We start from the raw sequence: 19,374 nt of genomic DNA on the forward strand, positions 1-19,374 counted from the left end.
GCAACACAGACCAACACTGATGTGCATAAAGAAATACGCGATGTTCCGCAATTCACAGAGAAAGCGCAAGAATTTGAATCTCTGAAAAAAACCAATAAAGTGAGTCTTCAAATCTGAGGGACAAACGTACCTAGCGCAGGCGGAAATTCCAAGAAAAGGTATATGTTAGAAATTTGTTTCGTGGTTTCCGTCTCACAGCTCACTATGCATCCATACTGTAAAGATTACTCAACTTTCAGCAATCCCAGTACCCTCTAATCAGACAGCCTGATCACAGATAAACAAAGAAAGCATAAATATGCATCGACATAGTGGGATGGTGACCGGAAACAGCATGCCATTCGTTTCACGTCCGCGGGAAAGTATTAAAGCTCCATTTGTTTCTTCGTTGATGTCCAAGTAACGTTTGCTCAGCATAGTGCTTCTTCGCGTTTGCCCTAATGGTATTCTTTATTTGCCCAAAATAAAAATCCTTTCTTCAAGCCGAACGCTTTATGAAAGAGCCATGCCACTCACTTGTTCTTCAGGGCCTCAATGCCTTCTTCCACGGTCTCGTAGTTCTTGCCCTCCATTATCCTGTACATGTTCGACAGCTCCACCTGTCGCCGAAAGTACATGTCCACGGCGCTGCCTTTGACCGTGGCGTAGGTGAAGTTCTCTGACGGGTTCCGCAGCTGAAAGATGAGTGCACCAAAAAACGAATTCAAACGCAGTTTGAGAGCAGCGCGGGCAGCAAAGCTAAATGAACCTTCACTAAAAGGTATAGACAAACAGGGAAGTATATGCTCAAAATACCAGCGATCGCAGAGGGCGTAGTTTCTTGACCGCGTTCTCGTGTGCGTGGCATTTTTTCAAGTATAAATGCGGCTTCTTGCGGGAAACATGACTTTAAAAATCACATAGTTAGCAGAAACATTGCTGACTAGCACCAGATGGTAAAGAAGAAGCACTCCAACAATAAAAGTGGCCAGAAGGAAACACAGCGTTCTTTGTTAGTAATCTCCGCGGAGTCAACTGCGATGTCAAGACGAAACTTGTAATATGGAAATTTTTAATGCGTATTCTGTAGGTTTTTATAGCACAATATTGTCGCCGCAAACACTCAGGTAAACATTCAGAACACAAGAACACAAGAAGTAGAAAAAAGAAAAGCTGCACCTAGTCCCTAGCTTTATTTTCACCACGAAGCTTCGGTGTCTTCGGCGGGCTAGACACGAAATACTACTATGCAAAAAGAAGTTTATCGCGAAGGCTGCTAGGAAGCTGATTTTATTGAAAGGCAGCCTGTAAATACTACAGAATGTTTCAAGTAGTTAGCGAGACCGACTTTATTCACTATACGGGACGAACAGGACGATGCGCCTAGAGCGCAGTCTTGAAAGCTAAGTCCATCATTCGTGATGGCCGACCGACATGCACAGTTAATTTCTAAGGGCACTTTGTCTTTTGTTAATTTCATAATCACTCTTGGTGTACGATAAAAAAGGGTGAAAAACGGAGAAATATTGCATGACTAGCTTGGGACGAAACTGCCCTTTTGAATACGGCAGCTTGCTTGCTAAACTTTTTACAAACTTACTGCAGAAGCATGCAAATCTTATTTACTCTACGCATAGCTAGGGCTTGGTATTGCGCTAAGTTAGGAAGTTAATTAAAAAAAGTTAAGCAAACAGGGCAGTTAATTGTTTTGCTGCAGTTTTGTATATCCGATTGAATGCCTCGATACACGACGCTAGCGTGCTAGTGTTTGCCCTGCTGCCATTGCTGTAAATAAGTGCCCAAAATGTTCTTTCTGGTGTGATTATCCTGACTCATAACCTTATTTTCCGACTGGCGTTGTTCAATAATTATATTGAAGTGCTGCTATGAAGATTTGATAAGCGAAAAGCGTTTACCCTCGGGTCGTTGATGCCGGAAAGCGAAGACTCGGGCTTTTCTAAGACGAGGAAAGCTGCCAGGTTGGCAGTGTAGGAGGCGACCACAATCATGGCAAATCCTGCCCAAACCATGCCTAGGACGCGGCCGCTGAAGCTTCTTGGAGTGCCTGAAGTGAGGAAAAGACATCGTGAACATTTTGTGTCATCTCATAATATTGTGTTCGGAATAGGCGTGCCTTATTAGTATAACCTGGATTTGCGATAACTAGCACATATGATTACTTATTGTCCGGTAGCTTTAGACTATACGTTCCACTGCATTTTGTATGCTTGGTTCGTTGTCCACAGGGTGTTGTCCGTACTGTTCGTACTATGTGGACTATACGGATAAAGAGTATTCTCCGTATTGTCACATATTGCTTTGCCTTATCCAATCAGAGGTCATCAGAGGAGTTGCAATATCCTAACCATGCAGCATTAGACGCAGGTCTTTAACAGCGTGTTCCATTCGATCAGTGCACAATGGCTTCCGAATATGCGCATATGTGTGAACAAAAGAACGATGAACCCTTTTTCTTTAATAACAACTGTTACAAAATGAGGAACCAGAAAATATCGAACAACAGTTAATGAAATTGAGACAAGAAGGAAAGTTCATTGCATGCGGTTAACCACTTTTTGCACTCTCTGAAATCTTCTTTTCAAAGCCAGAAAAACTATACTCATAAGGCGCAGTCCAAAGAGAAATTTTTGGTTAAATTGTCGCAATTCGATTCCCGAACATCCTGAAAAGAACCGACGGTAATAAATACGTGCGAAGAAGCATGTAGTGCCCATTTGATTAGCGTAATTTTTCGTCAGCATTATTTTAACCGCCTCTTCGCTGATCGGTATCAAAGCTAAGCGCGCGCAACGCCCACCTTCAGCAATGCCGCTGTTGAGCAGAACGCCCCACGCAAACCAGATGGCGCTCGAAAGGTTGAGTGCGTCTTCCTCTGTCGCATCGCTGTTCGGTAGCTTGTAGCGACCGAAGGGGCTGAACCTGTCCAACAGGTAGAGCGCTAGCGCCACCACATGAACGGACACCATCACAAGGATCCACAGCGTCTTTTGGAAGGGCTGAAGAAATGACGCCAGCGTCGAACTCTTGTCTTGCTGGGGTAGCACAGAGAATAATAAAGTCACCAAGTTAGTCTAGACAACAAGTCGGCTTACGGTCAAGGCGCGATGGAAAGTGTCACAGAACCACATCTCTCACATCGTGTACCGTGAGGGCTAACGAACTGAGCGGTGCTCAGTGGCAAAATGGTGCTGAAGTCTTTTAGAGGACACTGGACTTATGGGGCAGTGGTTGGGGAAGCGTTCCTTTGTATTAAGTGCCACTAGTGGAGCAGTAGCTGGCATAGAAACTGTTGGGGCTAATCCCACTTGCATATAAACATTATCACTGGCAGCGCGATGTAAACAAATGCATTTAGCTAATCCATTTAAGACGAGAACAACACTTACGATGGTTTTCTTTCGCGTCTACAAAATGAGCAAACTGAAATACAGCCGACTATTATCCATTTTTTTTTAGAACAGCCGGCATATTTTTTACTGTTTTCTTCAGAACATGAGAAGAAATACTTTCAGGGCTATTGTAGAGTAAGAATAATCTGCTATGTCACGGGCTACATTGATATCAGCAAATGCAAAATCCCTTCAGTTTCATGTGATGGGCGATGAATTGCTGGTAACTTAGTTGAGCTGTCCGAGATCTCGAAAAGTGTATTTGATCTCGAGTTACATATCTCAAAATGCCTCCTAGAGAATGTTGATCAAGGTGGATTGACCGCGCCACAGTCTCTCGAGTTCGTGCCAAAACCAAGTTAAGCGCTAATACCGAGTTAAAAGTATTCATGACACGCTCCCTCCTAGACACCATTCAAAGAGCTATTCTTAGGTTCAGAAGGGGTAAGAGCATGAATTTCTACACACTCGAAAACCTTACCGTGATAATGGCAGTTATTAACATAGTTATTGATGTTCCATCAGGGACAAAACTCTCGAGAACGCCTGAGCAGCATTGAAATCCCATAGCTCTACTATTACCTAGTTGTTTGAGGTCACACTATTGAAGGTATAACTCGGATTTGCGTGGTCTAAAGCATGGCAGTGTAAAGAGGTGATCACTGGCAGCCAAAGCACTTGCATGCTTAGATCAGCTTCCGCATGTTCTGCAGATTTTTGTCACTGATCGCACACGAGTGACCAATGTAAACAAATGCAGAACGCTAGTCATGTGCGGCGAGAGAAAGAAGTGAATATGGTGTGTCGCCATGTCGTCACAGGTAGGCGACCACACTTGCGAAGGAAAAAATTGAGAAATTGAGCTCACCTTCTTGGCCAGGATGGTGATGCCTTGGTATTTGAATGGTTTGGTAAAATCAATCTCCATAGATCTCTCCGGAGTTATGGTGAGTGGCGCGATGATCATGTCAGCCACACCACGCACAAGGTCACCAACCATGCCTGACCAACGTTTGTAGGTCGATCCATTTACCTGTTTTACCAGAAGAAACAGGAAAAGAAAATTTAAACAGTATACCAAGCTTTGAATCGCTCTTTGTTATCTATTCCGTGCCAAACGAATCCATTTGGCGAAATGTGCTTGCGAGTGTAGCTGGCCCAGTGTTCCCAAAAAGTAGGAACGCAAAGAATGATTTGGTTTAGTTTTATGGGGTTTAACGTCCCAAAGCGACTCAGGATTTAAGGAACGCCGTAGTGAAGGGCTTCGTAAATTTGGATCACTTGGCGTTCTTTAACGTGCACTGACAGCGCACAGTAAACCGGCCTCTAGAATTTCGCCTCCATCGAAGTTCGACTGCCGAGGCCCGGATCGAACCCGCGTCTTTAGGGTAAGCAGCCGAGCGCCATAGCTACTGAACCACCGCGGCGGCTTGCAAAGAATTGATTGCAGCCAACAAATGTTTTGCAATATTTCCGCTAAATTGAAGCGTAGTTTTCCTTTCGTGCAATTTTTTCCGCGCTGAAACATTCGTGCAGACATCGCGTAGATACGTTCCGCAACTATGCGCACAAGTTAAAAGCCTGTACATACGAGATGACGCGGGCATTTGTCGAGCGAAAGAACAATGAGGGCTAAAAGCTGCTATTTGCACTGATATCCACACGGGAGGCATTCATGGACTTTGCAAGGACAGTACCACAAACGAAAGATAGGCAAGTCAGTAAATAAAAATTTAGAAGTTCAGCTATCCTTGAACCAAGTTTCACGAGCGTAAGCGCGGTTATGCTTGGTTTTACAAGTGGCTCGCAGTCGGAGTCGCTGCTGCCGCTTCGACCTTGGCACGCTTCAGCGCTTGGTAAGCTTCTCGGCAACGCACTGGTCTGGCTTGTCGTTGTTCGAGGTCCTCGGCAGCCTGTCTAGCACGGCTGCGTTCTGTCTTTAGCGAGAGCGGCTTGCCGCCGAGCTACATCCGTTGGATGATCGGATTCTGCCAGACGCTTGTCCTGAAGCGAACGCACAGACGGCCCAGCCGGTGCACTATCAATGGCGACACTGAGGAGCGAGCGCCGTGAAGAAGCTGTTACCGTCCCCCTCTTTTATGCGTAGCATACTGCAATCACTCAGTTGAGCCCTTGGGCGCGGCCGGGCAGCCACCAAACCACGTGACGTGACGTCACGAAACCATCTAAAAAAAATAAAAAAAGGAAACAAAGAATATAAAAAATAAAAATAAAATAAAAAAAATGTAAAAAAGAGAATAAAAAAAATAAAAAAAGGGACGGCTGAGCATGATGGCGGTTGCAACCGCCCCGTTTCAAAGGGGGCGCTCCTATCCATCCATCCATCCATACGTCACGGAGGAAAAGGTGCTGAGAAAATCGAGTGCCGCCAAGCAATACCTCGCGCAAAAAGACCGCGCAATATGCAACGCATTCTTGGCTTAACCAAGCTAAGCCTGGGCAATATTTTTTTTAGAGCAAGTCACATGATAGCGCGGTGTGACGTCATTCACACCTGTCAGACATTGCGTTCCGCGTGAGCTCAAGGTCACGGCGACGGAGATGAATGACCTTGGGAAACGTGGCGTAGTAAAGCTTACGCTCTCCAAATTTTCGCCAACACTGGACATCGTCAAAGAGATCCGCTATTTCAAGCAAGCCTGTCAAATGCTCAGTGTAAAATGAGCAAACGAGTGTGTATTTCCAACATATTTAGTACGGAAGCAAGCCTGGCTGGTAAACAACAGTGTTATCAGGGGAAAAAAAATGACAGCGTCCTTGATTTATAGACCAGGTCTTGGAGAGTTCCAACACACTATTGAAGATGAATCTTCTCTATTATTGGCCTCTGCTCGCCGGAATGCGACACTTTCTACATCAGAACAAGACCAGCATAATCACGAACTAGAAGCACTGCTAATTTCCTCAGTTATTAGTTTATGTAACACAAACGCAATTCATCACATACGAAAAAAAAAAAACACCAGCAGGTAAACCCTTAGAGGTAAAATACACATAAAAAAATGCCGCCACCGTCTGGAAGACGTTGAAGTAACGGGCGTTAGCTGTTCGGTAGGGCCACCTATCGTCCATGTGCTATCGTCCTACCGCCTTGAGGTCCAATACTTTTCACCCTTTTGGGACGAAAAAGTTTTTCGACTCTTTGGAGCGCCATTTTTCCTTACGTCAAGGCGATAGGTGCCCGGTCGCCATGAGGTATGAAATTGTAAGCTGTCGAGGGCTGACGACGTGGTCGCCATGTTAAGCCTAATTATAAGTAAATATTAACCTAATTAGACAATATTGGTGTCTAACATGCCCTACTCATCGAGCCCGTTACGAATATCCATTAGTTATATCATGACGTTTTACGATTTTGGAAAAACAGCGCAATGAAAGACGACACACGAGAAAAGGACAAAACACCAGCGCTCACTAACAGCGCTGGCGTTTTGTCCTTTTCTCGTGTGTCGTCTTTCATTGCGCTGTTTTTCCAAATCGTAAAACATGTACCGACCAGCCCGTATTTGCCCTCTTCTGGAAATCATGACGTTATCGGTTAGTTATTTATAACCAATTAAATACAAGCATAACCATAACTAAATGTTAACTTCATTAGTTAATTTTGGTGTCTAACCTGTTCTACTCATATAGAGGATTCTAAATATCTAATTCATTTTATGATGCCGCATTAGTTACTGAGTTAAAAGCGATTTAACATAGTCATGTGACGTTAATTATGACATCACAAAGTCAGTGACGTCACAAATCACCAATTCGATATACTAATGACGTCACCAGTCAGGCACCAATTAGGTTGCTATATCGATTTACTATGGGGGCCGCCATCTTGAATTTCTCGGACTTGGAAAATTTCACGCCGAAGGGAGGTGGTAGCAACCCAAAGAAATCGAGAAACGTCATGAATAAGAGCGAAGGCTCTTAAAAGACTGCGCTCATGAAACAGGCCAACAAGTTGTCTGAAAAATGAAATCTCGAGTGCAGTTCTTCGCGCATTCAATTTCTTGGCAACAGTAAAAATTAATTTCTTTACTTGCTTCATACTAAGGTAACATTTTTTTTCTAAGAGGTGTTGGGTACTTGTGCTCTTTCTAGAGTTGCGGGGCAGCCTTGCACAATGCTCTCTCAAGACGGCTTTTAAGTCACTTTTCTTACAGCGGTCAAAATATCACATTACATTTCGTTGGTTACAGTACATTTCTGAGTCTGCGTTGATCAGCAATCACACCTGAAAAGGTAATGACGGTGAAAGTAATGGAGTATGGACTTACAAAATCAAACGTTCCATACTGCCCATCCTGGACTTGATACAATGTGTAGGTAAAATTAAGCCTTTCGGATAAGGTCCTCAGGAGGTCCATGCAGTATCCTTCGCAGCAGAAAGGGTAAGTAATACCTGAAAAGTGAAATATTTGAAATTTCGTTATATTGGCTAAAGTAAGAAACAGGAGGGGACGGTTTCTTAACGTTAAACAAACTTCAGCGTCAGCCGCGTCGGGTGCCACGTTGACTAATGGGTATAGATCATGTTTAAGGGGTTTGATTGATGACAGGACCCATTAACATTTATTGTTTCCGTGGAGGATGTCATGTTGTGTAGGTGTCGTGGCCAAGTTTAAGTGGTCTAGTGGATTACAGAACCATTGACACTTAATGTGCCGCATAAAAATTAATAAATTATATGACCTGTAATAGACTAGACCGGTGTCATATGACTAGACTAGACGGCCCCCTTTCGGCAATGTCGCCGTGGTGCATCGTCTGTAAATTTCACCTCCCTAGCGCCCCCAGCGGGAGCTAGAGACTTATGGAGCGCCCCTAGTTCCAGGGAGATAGGGAGCCCCCCTAATTCATGTAAATGATGCTATAACTGCTCGCGTCGCGCCAGTCAAGTTTCTCACCTCCTTTATAAGCGCTCCAGTGTGCATAATGTCAACTTTCATCCATCGCACATTGTGACAATGAAAAAGACGCCGTGGTAGACCTGTCGCGCTCTGTGACCGCAACAGCAACTGCTGGAGTGCCAGCACCAGTGCGAGGACCGAGATCCCCCTGGGCTCCAGCGAAGTCGAAAAACTAAAACTTACTGCAATCCTATATTCTTCGAATCACATTGCATGATCGCGTGTCAGTTATCTCAGGTAGTTCCAGTCTTCAGTCTCTTTGCAGCTGTGCGTGACAATGGGCTCTTTATTATCTACGAACAGAAAGCAGAAGCCCCTTTCTGTATGGTGTACTTAAATGATGTCAGCGACAGAAAGTAATGTTGGAAGGCTGAAATAATAACAAATTACCCTACTTCCGTGAAGCACTGCCATCTACCGCAAGGCGCAAGATGGGAAAGTGCTGTGTAAAGAAATGCTAAAAAGTAATGATAACGGCACAAATAATCTTTCTTGCGCAGGCAAACAAAAAAAAGTGCACACGGAATGATCCAAAAAGGCGTGTCTGCTGCAAGAAAAAAACAACAACGCTGGAGGCGCTTTCCAGAAAGAGTGCGAATATAAGGGGAAAATAATTAATTTGACAGCCATGAACGATAAGCCGGGCGGGATGTCTTTACCTTTTACGGCTGAGGTAAAGGTGCGACCACATGAAAGTGCCTCGGGCAATCGGGCCAAAAGCTTCTACAGATGGCTTCCTTTCACTCGAAGAACGGCGTTCAGCACTGATTTTTTCTACTTGTTTTCTTTCCTGGGCTTTTACGCTTTTCTAAGTGCTTCTCTGGCTTTTTCAGGTCATCTTTCGCTCTGCATGAACTTACTTTATTGGAGTCATTATCATGGGATGTCATCTTTATTCTTTGATATGCTTTTTGTGCATAGGATTTATAATTCTGTCTTGTGGTATACAGTACGCCTTCAAGTACATTGCTACGAATCTCTGTACCTTGACAGTTCATGGAATTAGTTACCTAACCAATACATGTTATTTATTAGACCATGAAAAGATGAAGAACACAAAAGGAATAAAGAGAGGAAAAGGAGGAGGTAAACTTTATTAAAGAAGAGGTCTTAGGCGCGGATTGGGGTGATGTTCTCCGCCCCGCGGTGGGCTCCTCTTCTAGGCCAGACGCCAGGTGGCCGACTGACGATGTAGAGAAGTTTAACGTTTGATCTCATTTTGAAATTGGCATTTAAATAGAAAAAAAGAAAACAAATACAAAATAGAAAAACAAGACTTTAAAAGCCCTGTGTCCAACAGTATGCAAATGATATTGGCACGTTTACTTTGCGGGAACTGCTGCCCATGGGGAACATTCGAAACTTCGGATATACACCATTGAAAATAACTGAAAGCAACTCTTCATGACATCGAAGAAATCTTTGATACCGCTCTGATGCTATAGCACTGAAAGGTTACGTATATTTTTCGAGGGCTAAAAAATTTTGGCGTTGACTTTCCCATCGAAGTCGTCAAAGGGCGACCTCTGAAACGCATGCCATGTAGCTCCAGATCGAAAACAAATAACATCGAAAATATTTCCCATGGATAAAACGAACAGGAGGTTAAACGTTTTCAAGCACCGAGAACGATTTCTTTATGAACACTTATTGAAAAAATAACACAATATTTTTATCAACAACTCCTTTGTTTAGGTAACCTACTTATATTACACGTCCCTACATAGCACTTCGCGCTCATAGACTATGATGTGAAACTGAAGACTGGTTATAAAACCCCTAGTAGCATAACATGACAGTTACGTTGTTTCTCTTGGCAGTTTCTTTTTTAGTTTCACCATTTTGTTCAAGCGGCTCAATTAAAAGTAGCATTCGTTTCTCCCGTAAGGAAGAAAATATATGCAGGACGTTTTTCATCTGTGCAAATCACGAAGTGAAACAGCACTGCCTACCATCACTACTGTTGGTCCACGGACAGAGAATCTCGGAGGGCAGACACTGAGACTCGTCCGCGACAGGCCTCACCCACACGAACGGCCTCTCGGCGATGGTGGCCACACGAAGGTGCTTGGGGATCACGTAGCCCAGCGGCGTTTCCGTCTGCCGCCCGGGCCACACAAACTTCTCCAGCTCCAGCTCCAGCTCCATGCTCATGGACCACTGCAGAACCGTCGAAATCAAGAGGAAGAAATGGGCTTGGTTGGGCGGAGCACGTAATGCGAAGGCAAGACAACCGCTGGTCCTTAAGGGTAACGGATTGGATTCCAGGAGAAGGCAAGCGTGGCAAGGGGCGGCAGAAAGTTAGGTGGGCGGATGAGATTAAGAAGTTAGCGGGGATGCGGGGACCGCAGCTGGCGAAGGACAGGGTTAATCGGAGAGACATGGGAGAGGCCTTTGCCCTGCAGCAGGGTCAGTCAGGCTGATAATGATGATGATGATGCACTAAAAAGGAGGTCCGCCGCACAGTTGCTTCAAACAGCAGCCTGCACTACCAAAACAACAATTGACTTTGTACCTGCTACAGTCGCTCATCGAAGTTCTCTGAATATGGACACTATAGAAAAGAAAACTGAGTGTTATCGCAGCCTTGAAGGAAAGTCTGACGTTGAGGGCCGAATAGTGCAAGCCGGAAAGATAAGTGGAGAGCATGCTACTCGCTTCTTGGATGCATGCTTTTTTTTCTACATTTCGAAAACGTTTTGTGGACGCCTGGGCTATGCGAATAAGGGGGCTATGCGAATATTTCGATTTGAGAGGAACTCGATATCGACAGAGGCCAGGTTTAACCACATCCTGAAAGCTGACAGCTACTCGGGCACGAAGATAGACATGCAACGTCATCAGCCTTTACATTCATTAGCGCCGTGTTTGTCTACTCCTCTTTCTGGTCCTGTTGTCTAGCGCTGTTTGAATGTACTTGTCACCATGGAACACCAACTCGCCCAATCTGCCGTTCTTTACGCTCAATTATGGTCACAAAAAAAATAAACCTTTCCTTAACTGCTTCCTCCTTGTAAAAGCCATGTCAAGGAGATAGAACCTGAAAACGTTATTCTTTGAACGCACTAAATTCAAGCCTGTTTCCACTACGAAGTAAGAATGAACGTGCAGAATGACAAGTCATTGTTTCCGTGTCTGGTGCAGTTTGCTGATCCGTCGGGCCAAGAACCACATCGACACGCAGTACGGAAAGTGTCTTCGTCATACTTAGGCCTGCTGAGGCACGGTGCCTAAGTCGGATACGAGTCACGAAAAAAGCGGCCTTTCCCGGTAAAAGCACTCCCTTCGAGCCAATGGCGTCAGCCGATCGTCGTGAACCTGCTACCGTGGGTGTGGGCGTGACAATGCAGAAAAGGGATTGCCCCCGTCAATGTAGGGCGATGGACTATCCCCTCTCATTTGCCACTCCCTGCACTGTCAAGCTAGCAGGGTCACGAGAATGGGCCGACGCCATTGGCTGGAAGGGGGGGTCCTTTTACAGGGAAAAGCCGCTTGGTTCTTGAGTTGTATCCGACTATAACGTAGCGGGGAGCACGCACCTTGGAGAAGACGTACTGGCCCACTGGCACGTGGCTTCCACGCACCACGTTGAGGATGTCGTAATCGCTGTCGAGTCGGTCACCCTTGTCGTCGAATCGAACGCGTCCTGTCTCCCCGCGCAGAAGCTTCTGTTTCTTGAGCAAGCTGCAGTGAAAAGGTTAATGCGATTACACTTACTTCGCTGAGGCTGTACTTGTGAACGGTTGGTCCTGGATGCACCTCAGTGTTAGTGCACAATATTCCGTGCTTTTCTCGCGACGACAATATCGGTTGTTATTCGGTTCTTCAATATACTCTTTCCTTGACACTAATTACATTCAAGCACATTAAAAGGGTTATTAATATGTTACTGGACTGTGCTGGAACATATTGCGATTAGCTTCAGGTCTCGTCCCTCCAGAGCATACATGGAGCGTTATGCTCTGCGCACGCTATCACGATAACAGAGCTAAAAGAATGACGCTAACTCAGTGCACGAATTCAAGTAAACTTCGAGCGAGATTCAATGGAAACAGTGGTACCAACGCTACACCACCGGTAAAATTTCAATAGGAAGATGCAGTGATAAGACATCAGCGAAATTCATTCCTCATATGAAAAGAGAGGAACCTTTGCATACCTGACCAGTTTCAGTCCAGACTCCCAGGAGTTCCCAAGCATGCTGCAGCTAATGTTCGGCTGAGTCATATTGGGGTCCTTCTGCAATTCTTTCAGGGCTAAGGCAATCACCTGTACGCTATCACGTATGTGGGCTCTCTCATCGGATGCGTTCACTAGCTCCAGCCCCAGCACACCTGAAGAGAAAGAGAGAAGAAGCATGTGACTGGGATTAAGCATGAGGAAGCCTACGTTGCTCTGACAACAGATTTATTATTTTACGAAACCAGACATCAGTTAATAGATGTACAATATTTGTCAAAAGTAATCAGGCTCCATGGTTTGCTTCTCATTCGTATAACAGAGTCCTCACGGCTTCCCTCAAGATCAAAAAGTTCTTTGAAGGTCAGAACAGGGGCTCTTCTTACCATACAGTGATTTAGAGCTTGAGGGCTGTCATAATAGCTTTAATTTACGACTGAGAAGAAAAACGTGCAGCCTGGTTACTTTTGACAAAGACTACATTTCCCGTCAAAAGTCTTCTGGCCACATCGTATGCTTTTCATCCATGTAGTGGAACATTCAAGACACTCGTCAACTTGTAAACGCTTATGGGGTGAAAAAAAAAAAACATTTTCTTAACCTTTAAAAGATCGTTTGGTCTTTAACGGTGCAGTGAGTGGTCAACTATACGGCTAAAAAGCAGACAGTATGGCCCAAAAACTTTTGACCAAGACTGTAAATGACAAAAACTCGCAGGACACACACAAAAGAAGAGGAAGAATATTGTTACATTAGGCGGTGCATGCACCCCTTAAACGTCCGCATTTCGGACATCCTTCCGGTATGCGCCAACTCTTCATCTCTTCAGATTGTCTTCGATGACATCTTTCCAAAACATGCAAAGTTAATGCCTTTTCATTTGCTCAGCGGTTTATTGCAGGATTACCTGCTGTGCTTTAAATCTCATGTGCTCATAGCGACAGACGCCTCACAGTGTGAAGAAAAGGCCGGTGTTGGCATTTTCTCCATCTCCCTTGACTGGTCATTCTCACTCCGCCTTCCCGATTACACCCCTATTTATTTGGCCGAATTTCTAGCAGTAGTCTTGGCGTTGAGCAAATTAAACAGCTCCTTGTCTTCTGTCATAATTATGACGGATTCATTATCGTTGTGTTCCTCTCTCACCGCGCCTACAACATCTCAGGCACTTCGCTTAATCAAATGCTTGGTTCCACCCCACGTGTGTTCATTACGGTTGGTCTGGGTGCCTGGGCACAGAGGAATCCATTTGAATGAGGTTGCCAATACCCTGGCGAATGCATCTCTTCAAGGCCCAGTCGTATCTGTGCTCCCACCTAGCGCATATATTACGGCGGCCAGGTTTCGCAGGTATCTGCTCTTGAAAGAATTCGCAGCATCAGCTCTGACCTCCTCTCCCAAATTACGGCATCTCCTTTGCCCGTGGTGCAGTAAAGGATGGCGATCACGCAAGCTTGAGGTTTCCTTCACGCGTCTACGTTGTCGCGTGCCTCACTTAAACTTCTACCTTTATAGATCTAGTCTGGCGGTCTCCCCATTGTGCCCGTTCTGCGGAGAACCCGAAACGATAGATAATTTCTTGTTGACCTGCCGCCGTTTCTCCTCTTTACGGAGCCGCCTGCTGGAGCATCCGTTACGACAGCTAGGTCTAAGTCTGTCAGCTGGGGTTGCTCTGTCTCTTGGGGCTTCCTCCCATGGGCACAGCAACTGGAATGTGCTCTCCGCCATGCAAAACTTCCTTACAGACACTAAACGGCTGCCGTCTTAAGCTCTGCTCTTTCTCATGATCAATATTTCTCTGGAACGAAAGCTTTCCGAAACATGGAATATTGAGCCCCGTTCTCTATTTCAGTCACCGATCTCACAGTATTTGTTCAGCTTATTTCAATTACACATCTGAGTTTCTTTCATTTATTTCCTAGTTGCTATTATTATCATTATTTTTTTATTTTTCCTCATCATTATTTTCTTGTTTAACATTTTGTGCACCTATCAGTTGCCGCCTGTGTCTTGGCTAATCCATCGCAGTGTGTACGCGCCATTATCTAGAGGACAACAACAGCAACAACAAAAATGACGGTCGAGCAGTGTTGGCTGAAGTAAACGCCTGTCGTTTGAAAGCCCTGTCTTCCGTGTCCGCTCTCTGCAATCCCAAGCGGAACTACCCCGTAACATCTTGGTGGAGTTGCTTTCGATCCACCTGGCCACAGCTCCTCGTATTTCCGCGCCAGAAACCTGTATTTGCGCAGTGAACGCCATCTTCCCGAGCTCACCCCACCGACTACCACAGTAAGCATGATATCACAGGACGCATCACCTGCTCCGGAAACTCCAGCTGCCCACATGGTCCAAACCAAAATCCGCCATCCGCCTATTTTTAACGGCGAAGACAAGACGGATGTTGAAGATTGGCTCAATGAATACGAAAGGTGCAGCAAGAATAACCGGTGGGATGCTAGCATAATGCTTGAAAACATCATCTTCTATCTAGTCGAAACGGCGAAGACCTGGTTTACCAACCACGAACAGGAGATGCCTACTTGGGACATCTGCAAGCAAAAACTTCCGGACTTGTTCGGCAAGCCTATTGGGCGAGCTCTAGCAGCCAAAAACGACCTGGCTACTCGCGCTCCATTGTCCACCGAATCATACCTCGCCTACATATCGGACGTCCTCGCCCTGTGTCGAAAGGTGAACACCTCCATGACCGAAGATGATAAAGTGGGCCATATATTTAAGGGTGTCGTCGATGACGCATTCAATATACTTCTCTGCAAAGACTGCTCTACGGTGCACTCAGTCCTGCAAGTGTGTCGGCGTTTCGAACAGGCGAAGCAGCGCCGCATCGTTCATCGGTTTGCGCGCCTTCCCAACACGGCGACTACATCATCATGTGACGATCTGCCCACTTTGTAGCAGCCTTCAAGTCAGAATAACCTCACTACCATCGTCCGCAGGGAAATTGAGGCCTTGACTCCTGTTACACTTACATCACCTCCTGCAGAGGCCGCAATAGCTATGACACAGGCTGTTGTCCGCCAAGAATTCGCGAATGTGGGCCTTGTTTCTAATTCTACTACGCCACCCCCTGCACCACAGCCAATACCAGTGGTTGCTGCTGCTACCCCAACCCCACCCTACACTCTGCGCTACCCTGCCCGCAATCCTGCGGAGTAGCGCACATCTGATAACAGGCCTATTTGCTTCGTCTGCTGTCGGGCTGGCCATACGTCCCGCTATTGCCGCAGCCGCCCGGCTCCCCCCACGCACCCCGATTACAGCCCCGTCCGCCATGACTATTATGCACCACGGCGCGTTTCTGTCCCCCCAGCACAGCTTCGTACCGAAAACATTGAGCAAGTCCGTCGTCCTAGCCGTTCGGTAAGATACCTAAGATAAGATAAGATACCCCACAAATATGCACACCGTTCAGTTCTTCGTGAGTGGTTTTGCTTGTACTGCGTACTATGGATTTGCGAATAGTCATGAAGAATAACCAATCTGGTAACCGATAATGCAGGTCTCTTTAAAATACGTAATGAAAGACGGGGCGAAGCTTTGCAGCTTTTGCTTAAAATTACGATGACGTAAAATATAACAAGAAAACTATGAACGTAGCACGCAAACAAAGGAAAACCATTATTTCTGTTGTACAATGTGAAGCATACTTTATTGTTCAGGTTCTAGGAGTGACGTTCCGTTGTTCATTCGAGTGGGTTCGTTCGTAGAAAATGTGATTAAAGCTTACCATCGGGCACATTTGGCGCTCTGAGGGCTTGTTCAGACACAATCCAGACGTAGCCTGGACTTGTCATGTTCAAAAAGGCCACTTCGGAATAGATTCCCGTCGCATCTTCAGCACTGCAACATATAAAGACAGATATGGGAACAGTCGCGGCGGAGGTACATGAACATTTTTTTCTGACGCAGAGAAATACACTACCACCTACAGGACTATTGATCGCTAACGTGTACTGCTTAATAATCTCGCATGTGGTCAGTATTCCCGCTACTCCTTGCTTTTTGAAACTAAAGACCATGTTGTGTTACAAATTCTTGTGCAGAAAACCACGCTTGCAATAAGCAACCCCGCACATCGCACTAAGTTCCCTTATGGTGAACAAGAGGTTGTACAAGGAATTTGTCAGTAAGCGTTATATACCTCGAAGAAAAACCTTAATTTTAAATAATAGAAAAGTAGTATTCAACAATTCCGTTTGTTACAGGCATGTGACACTGCTCTGCATAAATTGCTTCAATTAATCGTTTGTCAATACGCAAACAATAATTGCGGCTAGGTTAACCGAGCCCATTGTCTTACAACTGTGCTCTCAACATGTTCGAAGGAGGCTGACGTCAGGTCATTCATGCCGTAAAATTTGCAAAAGACCTGGTAAGCACATGTATCCAAACTCGGCATCGTGACTCGTCCAGAAGTGAGAGGTTCACAAACTCCACCTGAGACCACGCAGAGCGCAGTATAGTGATAAGGAAAAAGTTTCGAGATGTTACAGCACAGCTCACAGGGGGCGCATCAATCTGCTCATCTCCAAAATCTGGCCGTAGGGTTATGCCCCAATTTTGATTAAGATTTTTCTAGTTGAAATGATCCAGCAACTCTCAGCTTTCCTTACAGTCAAGCACTGAAGCACTTAGGAATGAAGATTACGCCCTCATCTCTCAAGAATGCAGCCGAAGATAAGAGCGCGGTAAAGCATAGTGGACTCACGTTGCGTAGAGCACGAACACACGGCAGTGAAGTTCCTTGGTTTCTTCCAGCTCTTGCGTTATGTCGGTGATGCCTGGTTCGTATTCGATCACTCGTTCGAGCTGGAACAGCCGGACAGGAAGACAGAATACAGCTGCTCTCAAACATTGGGAGGCACATAAAATGCTGAACGAAATGCAGGAATCGCTAAGAAGTTTCGGGGGCATGCTCTAAGTGCAGTGGCATCTTCAGTAGGCTCGTGTCCTAGAATGTTAAATGTAAAAAAACAGACCTCTCGTCGTGTAAGAAAAGCGTGATGGTGGATTAAAACAAAAACACCACTGTCATAATAAGTGCACATTCTTGAAAGTAAAATAATCTTCCGGTATCATTGCGAGAAACCCGGGTAAACTGGGCTTGTAGTGCATAATCTATATTTTCCGTATTTTCCGTATTTTCTTCTTTTTTTTTAATGCGACAGCATAATGTCCTCTACTTGCCTAAGCCACGGTACTGAGGCGTCCGTATTGATACATAGGTATTATTGGTATACCATTTGCCATTGCTTTATGCCTTTCTTAATTTGAATCAAGCCACCCTAGCGCGTAGGGGAGTGTATAACCGCTGAGGTTCTTACTGCGCTAGCACTGTAGCCCTATTTCTGCGAAAAGCTGTGGTGTCTCTGTGTGTGTGGGTGTATATGTGTGTGTCACCCTCCAGAAGCACGATCCGTAAGGACCCTCCGATGGATGCACTGCCGGACACCCTCCGGTAAAAATACACCTCTCACCCACCTACGAGCCTCCATCCACCGCTTGTTCACCCATCTCCAACATCCAGAAGCCCAGCCCACCCCTAACCACCCAGCTCCATAACCCAGAATGTCCACTCACCACCATTCACGCACTTGCACCCTCTAGAAGGCCTTCGCCCACCACCTAACCATCCACATTCACCCTCCAGGAAGTCTACGCCGACCTCCATTGTCTAGAACCTCGCCGAGTATCACTCATCCGTATTCATCCTCCGTAAGCACTTCATCTGCCAATACACGTTCAGAAGCTCTACTAAGCAAGTCGAAAAAAAGAAACGACAGAACCACTTCAGAAATACGATTTATTTGTGGTTTTGTTATAACGACAAAATTTTCTGTTGCTTTGCAGGTTTCTTTGTTGTATTGCAGTTCTTTCTGTCGTTATTTTTTATAGTCTGTACTTCTGCAGTGCCTTTCGGTAGTAAATGCACAAAATTCGGTCGTTACTATAAACACTTTTTGTAACTACAAATTTTTGGTCAGAAATGTTGCACAATATCTAATGCGTCGACAGAAATATTTATGTTAACTTTTTCGCTTGGGTTAACCTGCACCCACCCACCTGAACTCTCAAAAAGGCACTACCCACCATTCACCTTCCCATCCAACATTACCCTCTAGAAACCTTCTCCTATAAGAAGGCGATGCAGCACAGGAACGAAAAAGCGACAGCGAAATCGAATTGACAGAAGAAATGTAAAAGTGAAAGGTACGCCAATACAATTTTTTCTAGGCGACCAGTTATCGAAACGGTGGGCAAATCAGTAGGCGCGAGGCTCCCGTTCAGGTGGTACCTTGATGCCCTGCGGCTCGGCCTTGTTCTGGAAGCGTCCCAGCGTGGCCCGGCCGTCGTTGTCCGAGCTGTGGATGAAGACTACGCAGCGGTACTTGAGGAACTGCAGTAGCTCCACCCACACGTCGGCCTGCTGGGAGTAAGGTGGCACCGTGCGCAAGAACGTCCGGTGCAGGTTCTGCAGGCAGGGATGGTCCAAAGAGGAGAGGTTCCGAAAGCAGGGAACAATCTCAATGGCTTGTCAGCGACGACGGAACACAAGTCACGTTCAGAATGTGCATACATGTATTCCACACCAATTTTTACCGGTGTAGAGCACGGGCTATGGCGACCGAGAATCGGTGAGAAGAGTTTCAAGTGCGGTCATCTAAAAGGCTCGCATTACAAGGTCGCGTTAGTATGACACACAACGTCATCCAAGTGGGACCAGTGGGTGGTACCATTGGTAGACAGATTGTGGACTATCTCATTGGCGTAGAATGTTCAGAGTGGTATATCAAACGATTCGGCGCGTAACGGAACATACGATTACTAGTCGAATCAAAGCTGAGCGCATCACAAGGATT

At 45.6% G+C, this 19,374-nt stretch overlaps 1 protein-coding gene across 1 annotated transcript in view; it reads right to left on the minus strand.

Annotated features, from left to right (window-relative positions):
* Positions 1-19,374, minus strand: part of LOC149330204 (glutamate [NMDA] receptor subunit 1-like) — a 123,670-nt gene that overhangs the window by 17,960 nt on the left and 86,336 nt on the right. The window contains exons 5-15 of the mRNA XM_089560811.1: positions 18,810-18,986; positions 17,223-17,323; positions 16,242-16,354; positions 12,474-12,648; positions 11,854-11,998; positions 10,267-10,474; positions 7,682-7,806; positions 4,258-4,422; positions 2,798-3,032; positions 1,896-2,044; positions 517-674 (exon numbers count right to left, since the gene is read on the minus strand). Coding sequence (XP_089416937.1) covers positions 517-674; positions 1,896-2,044; positions 2,798-3,032; positions 4,258-4,422; positions 7,682-7,806; positions 10,267-10,474; positions 11,854-11,998; positions 12,474-12,648; positions 16,242-16,354; positions 17,223-17,323; positions 18,810-18,986 — 1,751 coding nt within the window. The remainder of the gene's footprint in view (positions 1-516; positions 675-1,895; positions 2,045-2,797; positions 3,033-4,257; positions 4,423-7,681; positions 7,807-10,266; positions 10,475-11,853; positions 11,999-12,473; positions 12,649-16,241; positions 16,355-17,222; positions 17,324-18,809; positions 18,987-19,374) is intronic.

This window comes from Amblyomma mixtum, chromosome 9, assembly GCF_055824585.1.
Source record: "Amblyomma mixtum isolate Tamu chromosome 9, ASM5582458v1, whole genome shotgun sequence".
Taxonomy (NCBI): domain Eukaryota; kingdom Metazoa; phylum Arthropoda; class Arachnida; order Ixodida; family Ixodidae; genus Amblyomma; species Amblyomma mixtum.